The sequence below is a fragment of the Poeciliopsis prolifica genome, unplaced genomic scaffold (assembly GCF_027474105.1).
Source record: "Poeciliopsis prolifica strain line A6 unplaced genomic scaffold, Auburn_PproV2 SCAFFOLD014, whole genome shotgun sequence".
Lineage (NCBI taxonomy): Eukaryota > Metazoa > Chordata > Actinopteri > Cyprinodontiformes > Poeciliidae > Poeciliopsis > Poeciliopsis prolifica.
Window position 1 is genome coordinate 943,219 of NW_026562389.1, and position 19,686 is coordinate 962,904.

The following is a 19,686-nucleotide window of genomic DNA, read 5'->3' on the forward strand; positions in this document are numbered from 1 at the left end:
TTTCACGACTCTCACAGTTTATCCCTGCTTCTTTTTTCTTGTCTCTCCTGTGTTTCACTTTTTTGCTGTTTTTTGTTTTTCAGTGTTTTTTATTTTCTTTTTCCAAACAACCTGCTGTGTGACCTTGCCCATAATCCCATCTGACAGAGGAAATGGTGTTCCATTTAGTGTTATACTAACCCTGTTTTCAGGTTTCCTTTACTATTTAGTTTTTTTATCAATAGCATGAAGGGCCTGAGGCAAAGTAGAAAAAGAATTTAGGTGATAAAAACATCAAATTAAAATGCATCATAATAAGAATTGTTCCTGTGTTTAAATGTCAAAATACATAAAGAACAAGTGCAATTATTTTTTTTAAGCTAACGTGTTAAAAATATTTAGAAACTTTCAAATCTAACTTTATTTGGCCTATTAACCATTACATGAAAGCTATGTGGGTGTGTTAGATTATAATCAGCAATTAAATATATTTTAGCACAAGTTCATTCATTAAATATGTAAGCAAAACATTAAGTTGTGACATCCCCGTGCAAATGAGGTCTTAATCTCACTTAATTCATAGTAGATAGTACATTGTTCTGGCAGGGACGTGCGATCAGGGGAGGTAAGTATTCCTGTCATTATGAAAATAATAGGTAATGATAAAATAATTTATATTGCTATATTCACCCTGTGGTTTGTACTATATTTATTATCCCGATTTTGCTTATTTCACCCTCAAAATTGCTGAATCTTTGCATTTTTTCCATTCAAATGCTTTGAAGAGAAGCCGGTAAGGCAGCAAAGAGCTGAGCCTCACCTGGGATTGCACAACCTCTCGCTAAATGCACTGGCTGAAACTTGATGAGAGCATGCTCCTCCTGTCTGTACGTCGCCAATAAAATGTTTAAAAACATTTAATATATGAACTGATTTTCCATAATTTAGGTTATATATATAATGTACAGTTTTTTATGTCACCAACTGTGTGTGCAACGTGTTTCGTGTGCTGAAGAGCGATCATAAACGACAGAGAACAGATTCGAGGTGAGGCAGGCAGTTGTCTTGCCTCGTGGCAGGATCCTTGTGCATGTCCCTGCGTAGTTGAATAACGCGTAGACTCAAGTTGAGAGCATCAATTGCCAGAAAGCAGACTGCAAGGGGCCTGGTCTGTCACTGTGACAGACGTGGAGTCCTTTAACCCTGTGATGGTGCATTTATTGGGGACCAAGATGAAGCAGGAGGAAACTTCACAGGGCTTCAGATACTTGTCTTCACTCAGATTTCTAGGGCTAGTTGGTCAATACAGGCTCTGAGGGATGAGGAGGAAACATGGATGGGCTTCAAAAGAGGAAATTAACATGCTCCTCTGAGGTCTTGTATCTAGGCAGGGGATCTAAGGAGAACATGGTGGTTGGTGTGTCGGGAGCTTTTGTCACAGAGTGAGATGTGAACAGGTTGGCGGGAGGTGTGAACGGCTGCCTTTCAAACCTGCAGTAGAAGCTGTCATAGGTGTCTGCCAGACAAGGATTCTGTTCAGGGTAAGAGGATGAACTCCAGTAGTGAGTAAAAATTGTAAACCATTCCAAGCAGATGTGGGCTCATCTACTCAAAAGCTGTTGTCTAGCTTATTGTTTTAGATTCTCTTATCTACCCTGATCTCTTTGGTCAGTTTGTTCCTGTCTTGCTTACAGGGCCTGATCCTTCCTGCTGTAAGACTCTTGCTTGAGCCGACGCAGCTGTGAAGTGAACAAAAGCTCATTGTTGTTGTTTAGGTGGAAAAAATCTTTGTCTAGTGAAACATAAACTGATATACGAGATTCAGCAAACTCATTTAAATATTTGGCTGAAGCTCCATAAACATTCCAGTCGGCTAAGTTACAGCAGATCTGTAACTTCTGCTGGACTGCTCCGTCTACTTTCTAATAGTCCTATCCAACAGGCTTAGAAGTGTCAAACTTCTACCTGTAGGTCAGAAGGAGACAAAGCAGATAATGCCTTAAAGTGGCCCTGTTGACAATATGGTTTGATTTTAAACCATAACAATGGACCTGTGTGTTTTTTGTTGCTGATAGGACACTTGACATTCTGTCTGTATTTAGGAAGTTTATTGGAGAGGTTTGCACTCTTAAAATCCCTAAAAACAAGAGTCTAGGTGTTTTCCCACATCTCTTATTAGCTCAGTGAGCTGCTTTTTGAGTCTCTGATGTGCAGGATTGTGGTGGGATGTAAACATTTGGCCAAAATAGAGGAGAACTCCTTCTGTGAATAAAAGGGTTTTACACTCTATAAAGAATATACAGCAGCCTTTGTTTATGTAAAAGCAGATTCCACCTCCTATCTTTTTCCCTGAGAGCTCTGCGCTCCAGTCTGCTAAAAGCAGCTGGAACTCCAGTATTAGAAGTGCACTCTCCGGGGTGTGTTCACCGAGCCCAGTTTCAGTGAAACTGTGGGCAGATCAATGGAAGTCTGAGTTTATTGAACTGAGAAGGCACAATTCATCCATTTTGTTAGCCAGGGAGCAGACATTAGCCAGCTGGATTGAGGGCAAAGGTGCACAGAATCCCCCGTTGCCAAAACTTCACAGGCACGCCTGTCCATTTACCTCTTCTTTGTCTCCACTCATCCTCATAGAGACTCACTACTGCACCAGCTAAGATGTGAGTGATGCAGGAGTTGATGGAAATTTTAGAAAGAATACCCAAAGAGAGCTGGCTTATAGTTATCATTTCCTTTCTGGAGTAAGGAAGGAAATAATTTTAAATGATTTGTTTTTGTAAAGTGCCTTGAGACATTTGTTGTGAATTGGTGCTATATAGATAAAATTGCATTGAATTGTACCTCAATACAACTTAATAGTTCCTTCATATTCTATTGAATTTAAACTACTCACCTGTTTAACAGAATCTGGATCACAAGTTTGTTTTTTTGTTTTTTTTTTTCTCTTTTTCAATCAACAGTTGTGCAGATTCATCAGGTGATTAACCGATGCCTCTTTACTCCCCTTTTAAGTTGTTTGCGGATAAAGGAAGTGAAGAGAACTGATGCATTTACAGAACTAAAAATTATTTTTGAAAGTGATAGTTTTACATTTAAAATCATTTCCTTCTACCAAAGAAAGGTTTATGGTTGGAAATGACAGTCATTTCACAAAAGATATTATTAATTATAATTCAATTTGACTTATTTATATACTGACGCATAGATAAATCTGTTCAATTGAATCACACATGAATTCCAATTGATTGTAGTTATCAAACAGGACATTTAGCTCAGGTATTTCTTCACATTAGTTTAAAACTTGTTCTGTCTAAGAAAACCAAGCAGATGGCACAGTCATTGACTCGTAGCGTTCACACCTCCTGTAAGAGCTTATAGCGACAACAGGCATTTGCTTGTGTTGTTGACTTTGCAGCAGTCCCTCATACTGAACACGGATCTAAGGAGCACACCAAATAGATCGGAGATAAAGTTGAGGACGTCATCCATCATCTAAGTGGAAAGGCTGAACAAAGAGCATTAATTGGCATTAATACTTTTGCAATGTTCTGTATGTGTTTAAAAACTGGTCAGTGAGTTGTAATGTGGACTGAATAAAAATGATTTCACTAATTTGTGAGGCATTTTAATTGGCAAAATTCAAAGATAGCAATGACTGATATAATGAAAATGTGGTGAAAGTGCTAGTTTAATTAATCTAATATGCGATGCTGCTATATGAACTAAAAACCAGAAAGGAGTACACAAAGATCTAGTGGATGCTTAATTATAGTGCAGATTATTTGAACTAAGTAAGCATTTATCTAAAATGCATTTTTGCAGCTTTTTATAAATAATAATGCAATACTCTGAGCAACTTGGGTGCAATAAAGCCAGAGAAATATTGCTTAAAAACATAATAAACTGACTACAGGATGAGTGGGCAGAGAAAATGGTGAAAAATTATAAGTTTATACAGTTTAGCTGTGTGAAAGACAGGTTGATGGGATAGAGCATTGTATGGGCAACTGGAGATGATTTGAGGAAATATGAAAGGTCATGCACACCTGAAAGGTGCCAAGCTTTTTATAATAGAGTGTTGGGTTTTTACAAGTGTTTGTTAAGCTGTCTGTGGGGACTGCAGGAGTTTGAAGCCAAGAGGCTTTGAGGAAAAAGGAAGTGAACAGAAGGAAAAATATGAAAAAAAAATGAAGCAGAAAAAAGGTGGAAGGAGATGGATTTTTAACGTGAAGAGGATTTGAAGCAATGGACATAACTGATGTGTGATGCTTCAAGGCCTAAAACTTCATTTTTTCCCCATATGGGGATAAATACCCACAACCACGGTAAATTCCTCACCGAGCTCTTAGTTCCAAAACACGCTTGGTCAGAATTTCAGCTGAGAAATTAATGCTTTTGACCTGGGCTTGCGAGAAATGCCAAGCGTTCCAACTGAGGATAAATCTTTATTTTTAAGAACCACTGCCTGTGAGCCATGGAACAGCAAAATGCCTGAGGCAAGGGTAACGATCACCAGAGGTAGCTGCTGAGGGAAAGACAAAACAAGCAGCGTTAACACCAAAACAGAACAGGTTGCAGATATCTTAAAAGGTTTTTCAATTTGATGGATTTATCTTTCGATCTTCATAACTCCCCACTGTATATTTTATAGTAATCCTACTTTTACCCATTTTTACACCAACTGTTGTTTTGTTTTACTAAATAAACATGGATAACTATGGATAACTTCTTGAATGTGACTTAATGTACTTATCACAAAAATAAAGCAAACTAGCAGAGGGCTAAGGGATCTTGTCGCTAGAATCAGACATGGAGGCTTCTTGGGCTTGGGTCCGATGGAAGAATGGAGAGCCGTCTTGGGGCAGAGATCGACGGAGGACCAGGGAGGCGTCTCAATATCAGGACCTACAGAGGAACAGAGAGGCGGAGGCACAGGGGGGCGTCATGGAGCCGAGATCGACAGCCAAGATCGACATCTTCAAAAGGCATTTCATTTGATGAAATACCTCTTGAAGATGTTATTGGCACCAGAAGAAAGTTTTGAGAAAAAACTGCCCCTCTTCTTCTGGTGCTTTTAAATCTGGCTTAAAAGAGATGACACAATTGTGTCGTCAACGATCTCATGCTCCATGAACCCCAAAGCCCATCCGGCAGAACATCCAAAGGTTTTTCTTAGGTCCCTGAAAACCTTTTTTGCAAGGCCAGGGACCCAGTCCACTTGGATTTCTGTCGGATGGCTTCCGATCTCAGGGAATCAAGACACCTCCGTGTCTTTGACTCCCTAATGCCCAGACACAGCAACAACTTAACAAAAAGTCGCACTGTGTCCTTTCTCTGCTCCTCTAGGGACGCCCTCAGTCCTTCGGTGTTTCTCCTCGCTGTCATCAGTTCATGGACTATACTGATGACAGCTCGCACCAAAGAACTGAGACCTAAGCCCAGCCTAAGAATCAACGAGGGGTCTTCATCATCCATAGGAGACGTGACTGCAGATGTTATGTGCTTCAGGAAGAGCATGTCAAGCAATTCAGCACAGTCTCCCTGGATGATTTCGTCGACTCCCATCGCCCGGGCAAAGGCCTGAGAGACCTGATTTCCAAAGATGGCTTTTAAATCGCCATACTCGTAGTTCAGGTTCTCAGAAACGTCCTTGAAAAAATCGGAGAAAACCTCCGTTAAGTAACGTAAAAGATATCTCGTCCTCTCTGCGATACCTTCATCCAGGTCCAGAAATTGTAGATCCACCCAGTCCTCTTCCTGAGTTTGATCAATGTATTCGCTGATTGCAGGGATGGCATGTCCATCAACTAAAAACTGCACATCTCTTCTCAATAACTCCATTGTGTTGTGTTGAACTGAACTCGATCCTGACTCCTCTAGAACTGTCTTTTAATGTGGCAGAATGTTACCAACCGGGGTTATTTATACCCCGTGTTACACAACAAAGCAGTATGTGACATCACAACCTGTTCATGTTATTATGATGTCACAGACAACTTTCCTTTAAATTCTTAAAATGACGTTTTTATACTTATTTATCTTTAACTCAATCTAAATTCTTGCTCAGATATAAAAATAAAAACTCAATACTTAAATGGGATCTCTGCTGGTGAATAAATCTAAGTAAACTCAGTGGAAATTCTTAGTAACATTTGAGATTGACAACATCTTGTTTTATATTATCTTTATTTATTTATTTTTTTTAATTTAGATGACATCTTTGACACAGTTGATTGTGTAATGTGTAATTGTCAAACAGGATCCTGCAACACACATATTTATTCACCTTTGCACAGTAGCAGTTTAAAATAAGTCGTCTGACTGGTGTGTACTATTACGTAAGGATTTCCAAGGTGCCAGTTGTGACTCCATCCCTTCAAACTAAATAAAGTTTCAAAAACCACTCTGTTTACTGTAATTGACATGAATGCATTAAGAGGAAACCTGCCAACATCTCTATTTAAAATAAATAAACTTTTTATTTAGAGTATGAGCGGTGATGTGCTGCTGAGCATGTTTTATTTTCTTGTTAAAACATCTCGCTCATGTGACAAAGACACAAAGCTTTCCCTTAACTCTTGGGCCAACTCTTCAAAAAGGAAACAAGTCTTCATTACAATGGTTGCATGTAAGAATTTCAACAACAAACATTGTTTCTGCTTAGAAGGGCTTCTAGCTCAATACATGAGTGAATAAATCCTCCGGTGGTGGGAATTGCTATATATCTGAACCTCCTTCTGGATTATGGTGATTATCTTTTCCCTAAAATAAAATACTGTGGATTAGATGATTTGTGCACAATCATTATGAGCTCATTACATTAAATTGATCTATTGAGGTAAATTTATTGGTTTTGATTCTCAGGAATATTCTGACAGTGATTTAATAAAAATAAAAAGATGAAATTACAAAAATAAAACGAGAGCTGATACAAACCAACAGGGAAGAACCCTAAAAAGACTTGGAGGACAGCAGAGGGATAAAAAAAAAATACTGTAATTATTAGGACAATAAATTTTGAGAAGAGGTTTATACAGGGACAAGGAACAGGTGAGTCTGATGACTGATTGTGGAACAGTTGTGAAAGGAGCTTGAATTGAAGACGCCTCGGGAAAGCCACAGATTGAAGATAACTGAAAAATGATTAACAAGAAAAAAATCATATATAAATGAAAAGGACACAAACAGAAGAAGACAAAACACAAAGTAACTAGAAATGCAAATAGATGAACATTTAAAATGCAAAATAATATAAAACTGTAAACCAAAGTGAAAACTTAAAGTCCCAAGGATAAGAGTAGATTAAAGCCGCTAGCGGCGTCGTGTGGCCCTCGCAGCCAAGCGCCGCTCCAGCCTATTGGACACCTCAGAGGTACTAGCAACCGCCAGCCGCAACAGAAGGTCTCATGCAGTTTCCAGCCCCACCGCCCACGTGCCAACGCAGAAGCTGTTGCACAGTTTCTGCGCGTGTCCAGCAGGCGGTACGCATTGATGCGTAAGGCGGCACTCCCTGACGACGCACAAAATATGTGGTGCAGATTGGTGGATTTGACGAGGAGATATTCCTAGTGGATTAACCTAGGGGGCGCAGTGGAGTCAAATTACATTTCAATGCTGTTGGGCTCTTTAGTGATCAACAGGTCATACATATCCAACTTGGCACCAGTCGGATGATCCATGTGTGATTTAGAGCCGATCGTATGCACATGGCGAAGGACTGCAGTTCGCCATTTCTACATCCCAATGCGGTTCGGTCAGCAGCCAGCATTCACAGAGTTCAGCAAAGATTGCAAGGTCCTTTGATTTGCATGTTTTGCAACAAAGCAAGATATGCAAATGTCTCTCTCTCTCTTGCCCCAACATAATTGTTAGTCATTATCTGACTTACAAACTAAATGTTTAGTCTGAGTTAACGGGCAGTTTTGTGAAAACAAAGGTTAAATGTTTAATAAATTTAATAAATGTTATACCACTGGGCATAATTTATTTTTACCATATTATTAAATGCTTAGCCCATCTCTGGCATTAAATGGCTAGAACAAGGACACTTGCACTCCTCAATCAAAGTTGACATTTAGCAGCAAGGATTCCATGATACTAAAAACTCCCATTATGATGATATAATAAACAATCAAGCACACCCAGCCTGAGAGCAAGCATCAATCACTAGAGAAGTCAGGGAGCTCTTGGAGTTCAGGATGGACTGATGAACGAATTGTTTTCAAAAGTGACAAAATAAACAAGTAAACATTTTGTGAAAGCCATAAACTTATGCAGTCTGGCAGTATGAAAGTATAAAATACTCAATATTTTTTTTGGTGGTAAAATTTGCAAATCAGAGAAAGTCAATAAGAACCGGGGAAATAAAAATAAGAGCGTCTGACAAACATCCAGAAAGCTGCTAAGATGTTAGTTGTTTTTTTGTGTTTTATGGTAGACCAAAGTAGTTTAAGTAAGGTGAACATGAGTTTATGTGTGGTCATGGTTTTAATTGTCCTATGCAATTTCTTGGAGAAATATTTCTCAAACAGATGATTTCCTTTTTTTTTTTTTTTTTTTTCCCCACCGTCTTGTCCTGAAGCACCTTGATGGAAAGTGTCTCAAAGTCAATGATACGCTCAGTGGACTAGTGCATGCTCAAGCCTTGTCCTTTGAAAAGGAGGACCACCATCCAAGATAAAATATTCAAGCTCCAAGTATAGAATATCTGCATGTGGAACGCCAATTTTGCAAATTGACCTTTGGGTGATTGGAAAAGAGAAAGAAGAGAGGGGGGGGGGGGATCAGTGTTGTATAAAGTACTGAAATCTCAGAGTCAAGTAAAAGTATAGGTACCTCTCCAAAATATGACTTTGGTAAAAGTCCAAGTCAATGACTGAAATGTTACTTGAGTTAAAGTCTTAAAGTATCTGAAATGTCTTGTACTTAAGTATGGAAATTACTGTAAAAATGGATGTACTCAAGTAATGTAATGAAGAGTATAAGTAAAAAGTAAAACAAGGCAAATGTAGTTTGAATGACATATTTTTATATTGTGTTTGCGTGTGTTAACGCAGACTCTTTACTTGGGTCCTAACTCGTGACGGCTCCTCCGTCACAGTAACGAGTAAATAAACCACACATTGAAAATGTATTGGAGTAAAAGTATGCAATTAAGTGCGGAAATATAGTGAAGTAAAAGTGAAAGTTATCAAAAATTTTCATACTCGAGGAAAGTATGAAGTACTCCAAAATATACTTAAGTAAAGTAGTGAAGTATTTTTACTTCGTTACTATACAACACTGGAAAAAATTGCGGTAAACATTTTATATTTTTGCATGTCTTTATTTTTTTCTAAGACACTAATACGCTTACAGTCAAAATTGTGTCCTCTGGTCCCTACTTTTCAGACTAAGCTCAAGGTATTACTTGTGTTTTGCAGCATTTTTGACCTCCATGGATTTATATGTAGAGGATGTTGCTTTCAGAAACACAGTATTTGCACAGTGTCTCTCGTACTGATATCACAAAGAACCTCAAAATTCTGGCCTTGATGGAATCACTCCATCACCAAAGTACGTGTGGCCTTAACAACTTTAATCAATCCTGTTAATTGCTCATATGTGACAGTGATGACGGTGTCATCCATTTTCCATATCAAATAGATCATTAGCTTGATGTTTTACATACTGAAGTTTAGCTCTGTTGCGCTCTCTTCCTTTCCCTATCTCCTGGTGTCTCTTTCTCTCACCCCATCTCTCTCACTGTTGCCAGCATCATTAGCAGTGGTCTCAACCAAAGTGCTTTAATTAGGATTACCTTGACTTGCAATGTAGCTCATTAAGAGCAGATGAGTCACTGTAAAACATTAACACTCGCGTCCTGGTTTTGTGATCATACAAAAATAATTTATAATAGGAATAATTACAGTGGTTGGTGCTTGAATGAAGATCCTTTTCCATCTTAGTCAATTATTTTATCAGAGTCCCATTATAATATATAGTGTAGCTATACTGTTGTGACAGATTAATACTTATTTTGCCAAATATTCACAATAAAAATGTGTATTTCTGCAGGACAAGTTTTAAAGATCTTACACGTAGGAATAGTTTAGTTAACTATATATTGAATATGCAGAACATAAAGACTGTGACACATTTTTAATTCAAGTACTGCAGTCTGCTGCTGTATAGATTAGTTTTTTTTAATAAGTCACTACTGTGATCAAATGGTCTATGTCAGGATCACAGTAGCCCGAGCCAATGCCCTGCAACTTTTTGATACATTTCCAGTCCAGCGCATCTGAATGGGTATGGGTCATTACAGGGCCAACCTTGATGATATTTAGTAGGTTATTCATGCATTTTGTTCTGGTGAGTTGGAACAGAGATGCATCCAAACGTAGTAGAATAAAAGACTTGAATGGAGAGTCCTGGTATGGAGCCAATTTGAACACGATTAGCTGTATTTTTTCACCTCTTAACAGGTCATGGGTGGGACTTATTTTCAACCTTCAAAATGAGTCTTCAGATCTCTTAAGTTTAGAAAATAAATGAATAACAATATGCACACTCATTTATTAATGTATGCTTACACTAATTGGGTGAGCCACAAAAATTCCAAATAAGAAATGCTAAATTGCATGAACAACAAAAATTTGACATGGGTCTGCAACTTTTGGCACTCTGTCCCCCACTAGCCATGTACTCTCCAACTCTGTCAACCCAGTATTACTTTTAATCTTCCTTTGCAATTAAAAAAAAAGGGTTATTATTTATATGGCCAATAGAGTTTTGGAACCAACGTCACTGCATATGACATTTACGTCTCGCGCAGTCGCTTGGCACCATCTTTAAAGGCCACAGACCAAAACAAACTTTATTCCTGTGTCTTCATTGTGTTGCCGACCGCGGTGAAGTTGTTTTCAAGTCGGATGTTGGGTATCTGTGCTCCGCGGAGTAAGGGGCGTTTAGCTCAAGGTTGATCCGATTTATGAACGCTAATTCTGGCCACCTGTTCTCTACCGCTCCTTCCTCAAATGGTTTACATAGGGACCGTCAATTTCTGAACCAAACACTTCTGTAAATAAATGCCTTGCCTTATGACCATCTGATACAAAAGTGTGGTCATTCATGCTATTACATAGGACACACTGTTCTCTATTTAAATTTTAAGTCATATTCAATATTTTAAATAATTTTAATATTAAATGTTTTCTTCATTAACTTCCAAATCGTGCCCTCCATTGACTCAAAATCAGTGTGAAATTGTTCTACTAGAGTGCATAGATCAGGCACACTCACCTTTATTACATTTTGATCCTTTATTTTTATTGTTTTCACCAAAAATAAATTTATATTAAAAAGAAAATAGAGAAAAAAAATATAAAATGCATTACCTCAGATAATTTGAAGGCAGGATCTATTTCATTACATGTTCACTTCTTGCCTGAAATATATTAAATACAACAAATATTTACTTAAACTGTTATCTATTTCATAACATTTACTTATCACTGTTATTGTTTACTGTGAACTGTTTAATTACCCCTTAAATGTTTCAAGATCTTTCATCTGGTTTGATTGTTCACATTAAATGTTTAGACTTTAGACTCCTTTATTGTCCATTAAACTTACATAAAATGGAAATTTTTTCTTACTTTACTGCAAAATGTCTGATTATATAGTTGTTTACTTTAATCACATAACATTTTTTATGTCTTGGTCTCAGGTTAGATGGTCTTGACTCCAACACTGCTCCTCATTTTGCTGATGCAATCGTGTTTTCATTATTGTACATGCTGTTAAGTTAGCACCAGCTTCTGATAGATGAATTAGCAGGGACTAGAGGGGCATTTGTGGATTTATTCAGAGCACACCTGAACATATTATGGGAAAATAAGATGAATCAACCAATTAAGAAACCGATTGTGGATCTTTACAAATCAGGTTCATCCTTGAGTACAAATACCAAATACATGAAGTGCAATGTACATATGTTCAAACTATATTTAATGGGCATAAGCCCCAGGTAATATCCATTCATTATATTGGTTGTTTGACCCAGTAATGAACATGTTTTGGAGTGAAATGTAATCTGATAAGTGAAAGATAATACAATGCTGGCTGAAAGCATCTAAGAGAAAACTATCCCCAGTGAAACTAGTTTTTTACTACATGGGCTCAAAGGCCACTCATTGTGATAGAAGCAATTACAATAAGTGAGAAAGCAACATAAAAGCCAGACAATGTTTTGCAATTGTTCACAGGGACAAACACCTTATCTAATGATTTAAAAGTGGTCCCAGATTTTCAGATTAGCCAATCATTAGCTGCCTTTTATGTATCCTCAATTATTGTTTTGACTGAAAAAAGATGGTTTATGTACAGAACGCTGATATCAAGTTGTAGTCTTAGACAAAGTAAGTTCGCTTCTGTTCAACTTTTCCAACTTGTAGCATTACAGAAAAAAGTTATGATTACAATTTTCAAGTAGTTCTATACCGCAGTGTCAGCAATTCTTCTCATCTGCAACAGCTGCTGCTGAGAAATCCACTGCTGCATGCTAAATCTAATTCGGGGAACAATAATAAAAAAGCAGACTGTGAGGATCTCGGAACTTGTGAAAGTGGGCACTCCAGAAATTATGGAAGAGTTACTTAGAAAAGCCAAGAACAAATAAGACTGTTTAATATTATGTAACGAAGCTGTTTGATTTTAAAACACAATGGAAATCTAACAAGTACTGCAGATTAAAAGTATTTGAGATGTTCAGAAACTTTAATGCATAACTTGTACGTTTTGCTATTTAGGGGTAAACTTTACTAAAATATTTATTTAAAAATCATTCCTTTAAACAGTTGTGTAAGATAAGCAGTATTTCAAGAGCTTTTGCTTTATAAACAATATTATTTGCTATTAATTTGATGTTAAGAGATTAGCTTTTATTTTTTTTCTAACGAACTGCCACGAAGTATCAGTCAGAATTTTATCTTTGTTTTGAAAGTTCACCACCAATAACAACAAAATAAAATTTTTTTCATTTTCTGGAAAACTCACCAACTGCACAATTCTTGGTAGATAGTATAAGATGAACAAGATTTCAAAAGAGTAAAATAAATCTTATGTATTTTGAATAATAACAGTATTTGTTGTTAATCTGTTACTAAGAGATGGACGTGTTTTCTGGCATCCAAGTGCCAAGAAGTAAACTTCTGATTTTTACTTTTGCAAAGTTTAGCCAAGTGTAACTTTATAGTGTCTAAGCAGACAAGCAGTATTTAAAAAGAGCTTATTTTATAGACGATAATATTACTTATTAACTTGGTGTCAAAAGATGAGCATTTTTTCTGCTAACGAATTTCCACGAAATATAAATCAGATTTTTACCTTTGTGTTGAATATCCATTATTCAGCATCAATGACAAAAACTCAAACATTTTCACTTTTCTGCAAAATTCACTAACTGCACAATTCTTGATAAGCAGTTGTGTAAGACGAGAAGTGTTTCAAAACAGCAGAAAAAATCTTATGTTTTTTGAACAATAACAATATTTGTTGTTAATCTGTTGCTAAGAGATGAATGCATTTTCTGGTAACCAAGTGCCACAAAATAAACATCTGATTTTTACTTTTGCGAAATTTACCAAATGTAAATGTCCTGTGTTTCCAGCTGCACATTTCTGGCCAAAAACCGGTGTTCTGGTAAATGACAGGCAGCCCTCTGCAATGGGAGGATGGAGAGAGGGAGGATTTGCATAATCTGAGTTGGAACTTTCAACTTCTTATTTCCAATCATTAATCAGATTGTGTTATGTGTTAAACCACCTGCTGAAGTGAAAGAAGTGAACAGTGCAGTTGTCAAAAGAAAGTGGTTACAGGGAAAAGTTGGCTCGTCTCTGACCTCTTGCATTATAATTAAATGAGATGGATGAGGAGGTGTGGAGGGCTTTCATGACTCTGTTCACAGTAAAGGGAGTACCTTGACATTTATTTTAGCCATAAACAAAAAGAAAACAAAATATTTCAGAAAACTAGTCAATGACTCTTTATTTGAGACATAATCAAATATCTATTGGCCTTCTTACTTTTACATCCTCTCCAGTGTAAGGGGGGATCATTTTGAAGAAGTAAATGGATGCCCGGATGCTGTTTCTGGCTTTTACCAGTACTATAGTCACTAAACTCTGGCTGCACATATTTTTGACAACCTCAAAGTCTCAAATCAACTATTATGGACACCTGTGTGGTTCTTATGATACCCAGAATTGTCTGCTGTGTTTCCAGCTGGAGCTTTTTCAGTAACAGACCAGTAGTCGAGAAAGTGCCAAGCTCAGGAAGTTAGAACTCTGCAATTTGGACTGACTAGCTCCATTTGTGAAAAACAATAAGATCATTTGGCACATTTTGATAATTCTTAGTGACATTCATCTGTTAAGCAGATTTTATAATAAAAATCTAATGAAGGACAAGAGGCATGACAGTAACAGACTGATATTTTAACCACTGCATGTATTTTGCCGCATGATCTGAGAATTCAGACTTGGCAACAACATGCAGAAAGTATTTGTAGGTAACTGGCACATTGTGACTCGCTATGGCTGTGCCATGATATTTACAAGTAATATGTGCAAGTAGAGACTTTACAGAAAAAAAGGAATAAAGCTCCAGTAGTATATGATTTGTGAAATATCACCTACATAAATGCAGAAGTCAGTAAAGTTTTGATCTTGTGTTTCACACCAACAATTGGAATATATTATTTTTATTGTTGTATTAGTTGATGCATAAGACTAATTTCATCCTTTGTGCAATTACTATAGTCATCAACATTGGGTCCAATTTTTAATTATTTTTAATTAACCAGGTTAACCTTTCAAGCTGATGTCACTTCAAATTTATGTTATCTTAGGACAAGTACTTGTGATACAATCAACAAATCTGCAATCATTCCATGAAATATGTTATCATCCTGTATGGCTCACCGACAATAGACTTAGCACACTCATGATTAAAAATGACATATGATAACTATCGAGCAATGTCATAAATGTTCAGAAATAGTTGCACTATGAAATGTTTGCTGGGACAAACATTTCATCGACCATCACCTGTCTTTGCCTGGCTACAGCACAATGTCTCCATTTCCTCATACGCCTCATCCTCTTTTCAAGGTTTGATACGACTAACAGGAGAGTTGATGCCTTTTCAGTCACTGTTAAAATAAAATTGCTTTCAGATGTTTGTGACGTGACTCAGCAAGACTTCATACTCTCTGGCACATGGAGTACTTTGCACAACACTTAATACTAACTGAAGTCTTGAGACTAAGAAACAGGCACATGTCAGGGATAAAGTTATTGAAAATCTTAAAGGCCTACAGTTATCCCCACTTCAGCTTGTAGTTGTGCACTCAACAAACGTGGCCCTGCCAAAAGTTGACTATATAAAACGACTATGTAATAAACTCAAAGGTTCTTTTCAAATGAAATGTTGATCATGTCTGATGAATATTTTAACGACATTGTCAATAAACTGTTTGTGGGTGAAAAGTTTGTCTGGTACCCTTTCTGCATTCAAGGTTGAAGACAGAAATATATTTAGTTCAGATGAATTCACTATGTGGACTATGTGACATTTGATTTAGATGTATGCACTGAGCGAATGAGAGCTTATGAATTAGAATATTTGCTGAATTTACTCATTCAGAGAGACAACACATTTTCCTCAACAGAGAAAATTATATAGTCATCAGTGATTGCTTTCATATTTCTATCAGTGATCAGTTTATTTATTCTAATATATTTAATTTTGAACCCCATGTTTTTCTGTTTGTAAATACCCTGTAAAGAACATGAATGTTATGGGAAAACCAAAGTTATGGCCTCTTGTGCTGATGTACTTTTCTCTTTTTCTTCAGACATTCGTGGTATTGAGGATTTTCTGGACCGTACCTCTCAGCAAGGAATGGACGTGTCCCTTCAAAAGGTGGAATCTAATGTCAACATGATGATCACGGGTCTTTTCCGAACAATGCGTGTAGAGGAGCTGCATCGATACAGAGATACGCTGCGGAGAGCAGTGTTGTTCATGAGCCCAGCTACTGCCAAAGCTTTCATCACCGAGGTAAGGAAGGACAGTTCTTTTGCCTGTTTTGCATTTATGTTTCACTATAAACTGAAACTTTTATCTGTGTGTGAATGACAGTGTAAGCAGAAGTTTTCATTTGAAATATATTCACTTTACTGTGTTTTAAGGGATAAGACGACAGGATTTAAATGTTTTTGAGTGTAATTAGAACAGCGAGAATTTTTTTCAACCAATTCTTATCAGATTACATTATTATTGTCATGTTTTATTGACTTAACTGCACTGTTTATACCCTAGTAAATATCAGTTATAAAGGTTTTAATGTTAGCTCCTCGTCATGCTACTAATTACATTATCTAAAAAATAGGAAGCCACTGGAGCTTTTACTGTGATGCCCTGGATCTGCCAGAAGAGTATTAATATAATAAATGTCTTTCTCTCTCCTATTACTTCAGGGTCCATTGTAAAACAACTCAAATTAAATGAGAATATATATCCCATTTACTGTACATTAGTTTGATTTAATTTACCTTCTCAAATATGTACCAACTACTTCCATCCAAATACTACAAATCTGCATCCAGCATATACCCCTAAGCCCCACATCCCATCAAGCTTTTTATCGCTGCAGGAGACAATTAGAGAAGTTCCTTTGCTCTTATACATAAATGATATGGAGGTCATGGTTGAAAGCAATAGGCTGTAGTATTAGCTATGAATTTATAATTTGTAGTTGTAGGATGGGGCTTAATCCCATGTGTCATGTTCTCATCTCAGTTTAATTAAAAGTGACCTCGGAAGGAGCAATCACAATCTAATTTGGTTGAAAGCGTGACAGGGAGGGGTGAAAGATGGGGTGTTATCTTGTGAATGTGAGTGTGTTCACAACAGTGTATGTGGGTTTGAGTTTTTATGCATTGGCATCATGGAATCAAATCTGAAGCTGAGAAAGCTGTGATTTTTATTTTTTATTTTTTTCTTGGCTATGTAGCGGTCTTTGATATTAAGTCTAAAGGTGCAGGACATCCTGAGGGAATTTTTAAAGTCTGCTTAAAACATTAATAGGCTGTCATATTTTCAGAGCAATTTTAAAGAAAAACATGTTTATGTATCCTTTTTTTAAAAAAAAAAACTGAGTTCAAAGAAAAAATCTTTTGCCTTAAGCACTTTTGATTATTAGTCCTTGTACTATTTGTCAGATAGTGCCTAAAACAATCAAAAGTGGTAGCACATACTGCGGAAAAGAGCAGGGGCTCTAAATGCACATGCAGGCATATGGAAGCACGTACAGTGAACCCCTGGTACAGAGCAGAGGAATTTCATTCCATTGCAAATAAATCATACATGTGCAAAACTGAGAAACACAATCACTGTCTTTGCTACACTTGCAATTCCAACTCCTGACTCGCCAAGGGAGCAGGTTTCTGAGTGAGATAATTTTTTTTTTACCTGTACGACATGGTCACCAACCAAGCTGTACAATTGTAATTGATACAAATATTCAGCTGCAATAGTCGTCAACCTAATGATGGCTATGGCATCCTTAGGTAAATTTTTGCAGCATTAAACAAATTTAAACGAAAATGTAAAAATTTGCATAGCAAGACGAAGACAAAACCTATAAGAGCCAATTTAGGCAATTTATCTGCAAAATAGTTCATTTTGGGGTTAGTTACATTTTATAATCCCCTCTAAAACTTGCTTGTTTTAATTCTTCACACAGCAATTATACTTTTAATATACATAAATATACAGCATAAATCATCTTGGCACTAGCACAAAAGCTGATATCCACAGTCCTGTTTATATTTGCTCTTGAGGGTACAGCCAATTAGCAGCAAGTAAAATCAGTAAAATTTAATTGAAATTAATATTTTATATTTAACTAAAATAATACTTTAGATATGCTCTATAAAAAAAATCTTCAAATTTAGAGTTGTGTTCCACAGATAAATCTGCAAATTAGTTCATTTGCAAATACTGAACCGCCAATATTCAACTGCTATTAGGCCATGGACATAGTCTTACAATGAATGACACTTCTTTGGTAGATGTTAATGGGATATTTCAGGTATGAGGTTAACATTTTGCCCTAATTTTATGCTAGAAAACTGATCACCAAGGATAAAAGTTCTAGTGAGTTTAGGAAAGGCCAAATTGTAATGGTTAGCCAGTTGAGTCAGAGAATCTCCACAGCTGCAGCTCTTGTAGGGTGTTCCAGACCTGTGGTGACCAATATGATTTAAGAATCCAATTTGCATATTTGGTCAAGTGATCCAGGCTGCAGTGGGAGAGAGAGACAAGCACATTCTAAATATGTATAGAACTAAAAATGAGCTTTACAAATTAATTTCATAGCTTTGAATAACAATAGGTGACTAAGGTTGTTGTATCCAAATGCAGGGATTTATTTTAGTGCGATAATGATGTCAGTGGAAAAAAACATGTTTGCATCATACTTTATAACTGAGGGCAGGATCAGCAGTTGTTTTGAACATGCATGATTCATTTGCATTGTGAGCATAAAATGAAATGGATATGTTCTCAACGATGATTGCACTTCCCAATCCCACAGTGATTGGGAAGTGGGAGGGGCTCCCAGTAGTACTTGCTGCTTGCTCTGGACAATTACCTCAGAGCTTTCATGTCTTGGTACCAAAGTCTCCAGTGACAAAGTCATTCGATTTTGAAGGCGTTGAGCCCCTTCAATGATGGCCCCTCTTTTGCCAATTGCTCACAATGTTATACTTGCTAGCGAGAAATGGCTAAAAACAATGGAAGTCAGTCAAATGGAGCCAGAATGGTTCTAATAAGAGAACCAGCAAATGGGATTACATAACCACTGATGGGACATGGGGATTGGGTAAGTTAATGTCGTGTTCTGAGAAAACCTGGGGGGAAAATGGCTACAAGAAATACATGAACAGGAAAATAGGCGAGTCAACTCGCCCATTGGTTCGATGAATAGCTCAAAGATAGAAATCATAACATTGTGCAAAGTCAAAATCATTTATTATATAATGTTATTGGGTATAAAGAAATTATTGTGATTTTTGCATTAAGCAGCGGTCCACTCTGTTCTGAAGTACTGCAATTGTGAGCAGTGACATTGGTGAATGAAAAAAGTTTAAACCCATTAAACTGCCAAAGTGGCTGAAGTAGCCTTCATAACTACAAATAATACTGAGTGGATGGATTCTATAATCATTCATCAGTTTTCACAACACAATGTTATTCACAATAATAATTGACAATGTTTTTAGCTGTTGTACAATATGAACTCTGATCGTTACTTTTGTGTGATACTGAAACTCTTTTCACCCTTTTAAAAAGAGATTTCTATTTAAATTTTAATCAACATGAAACATAACATGGATAGCTTTTGGAATTTGAGTTTGAAGATTGGAAAAGTGTGGTGTGTAAGACTGATGATTGCAGATCTCCATTTCTTTGTACATCCTAGGCAGGTGGAAATGATGAGTGACAGACTAAAGGGTTAAAAGATAGAGACATGTGGAGATACTCAGAGATAAATGGGACCTTGTTTTTCGCTGCATCACTTATTGGTACGGTCATTTTTCTCAGGAATCACCTCCCCTCCAGATGCTTTAGGGCCTGATGGCAAATGTGAACTGAAAG

The 19,686-nt window shown here is 36.9% G+C and overlaps 1 protein-coding gene and 1 long non-coding RNA gene across 4 annotated transcripts in view; one reads left to right on the forward strand and one right to left on the reverse strand.

The window, feature by feature from the left end:
* Positions 1 to 19,686, forward strand: part of grid2 (glutamate receptor, ionotropic, delta 2) — a 437,319-nt gene that overhangs the window by 245,811 nt on the left and 171,822 nt on the right. For all 3 annotated transcript variants that reach the window (XR_008606581.1, XM_055039675.1, XM_055039674.1), the window contains exon 4: positions 15,878 to 16,083. Coding sequence is in view for 2 of the 3 variants with exons in the window: in XM_055039675.1 (XP_054895650.1) it covers positions 15,878 to 16,083 (206 nt within the window). In the remaining variant the exon portion in view is untranslated. The remainder of the gene's footprint in view (positions 1 to 15,877; positions 16,084 to 19,686) is intronic.
* LOC129366081 (uncharacterized) lies at positions 6,968 to 13,437 on the reverse strand. Its single transcript, XR_008606583.1, has 3 exons — positions 13,348 to 13,437; positions 11,358 to 11,407; positions 6,968 to 7,112 (listed from the first exon to the last, which is right to left on the reverse strand). It is a non-coding gene; the product is annotated as an uncharacterized LOC129366081 (long non-coding RNA).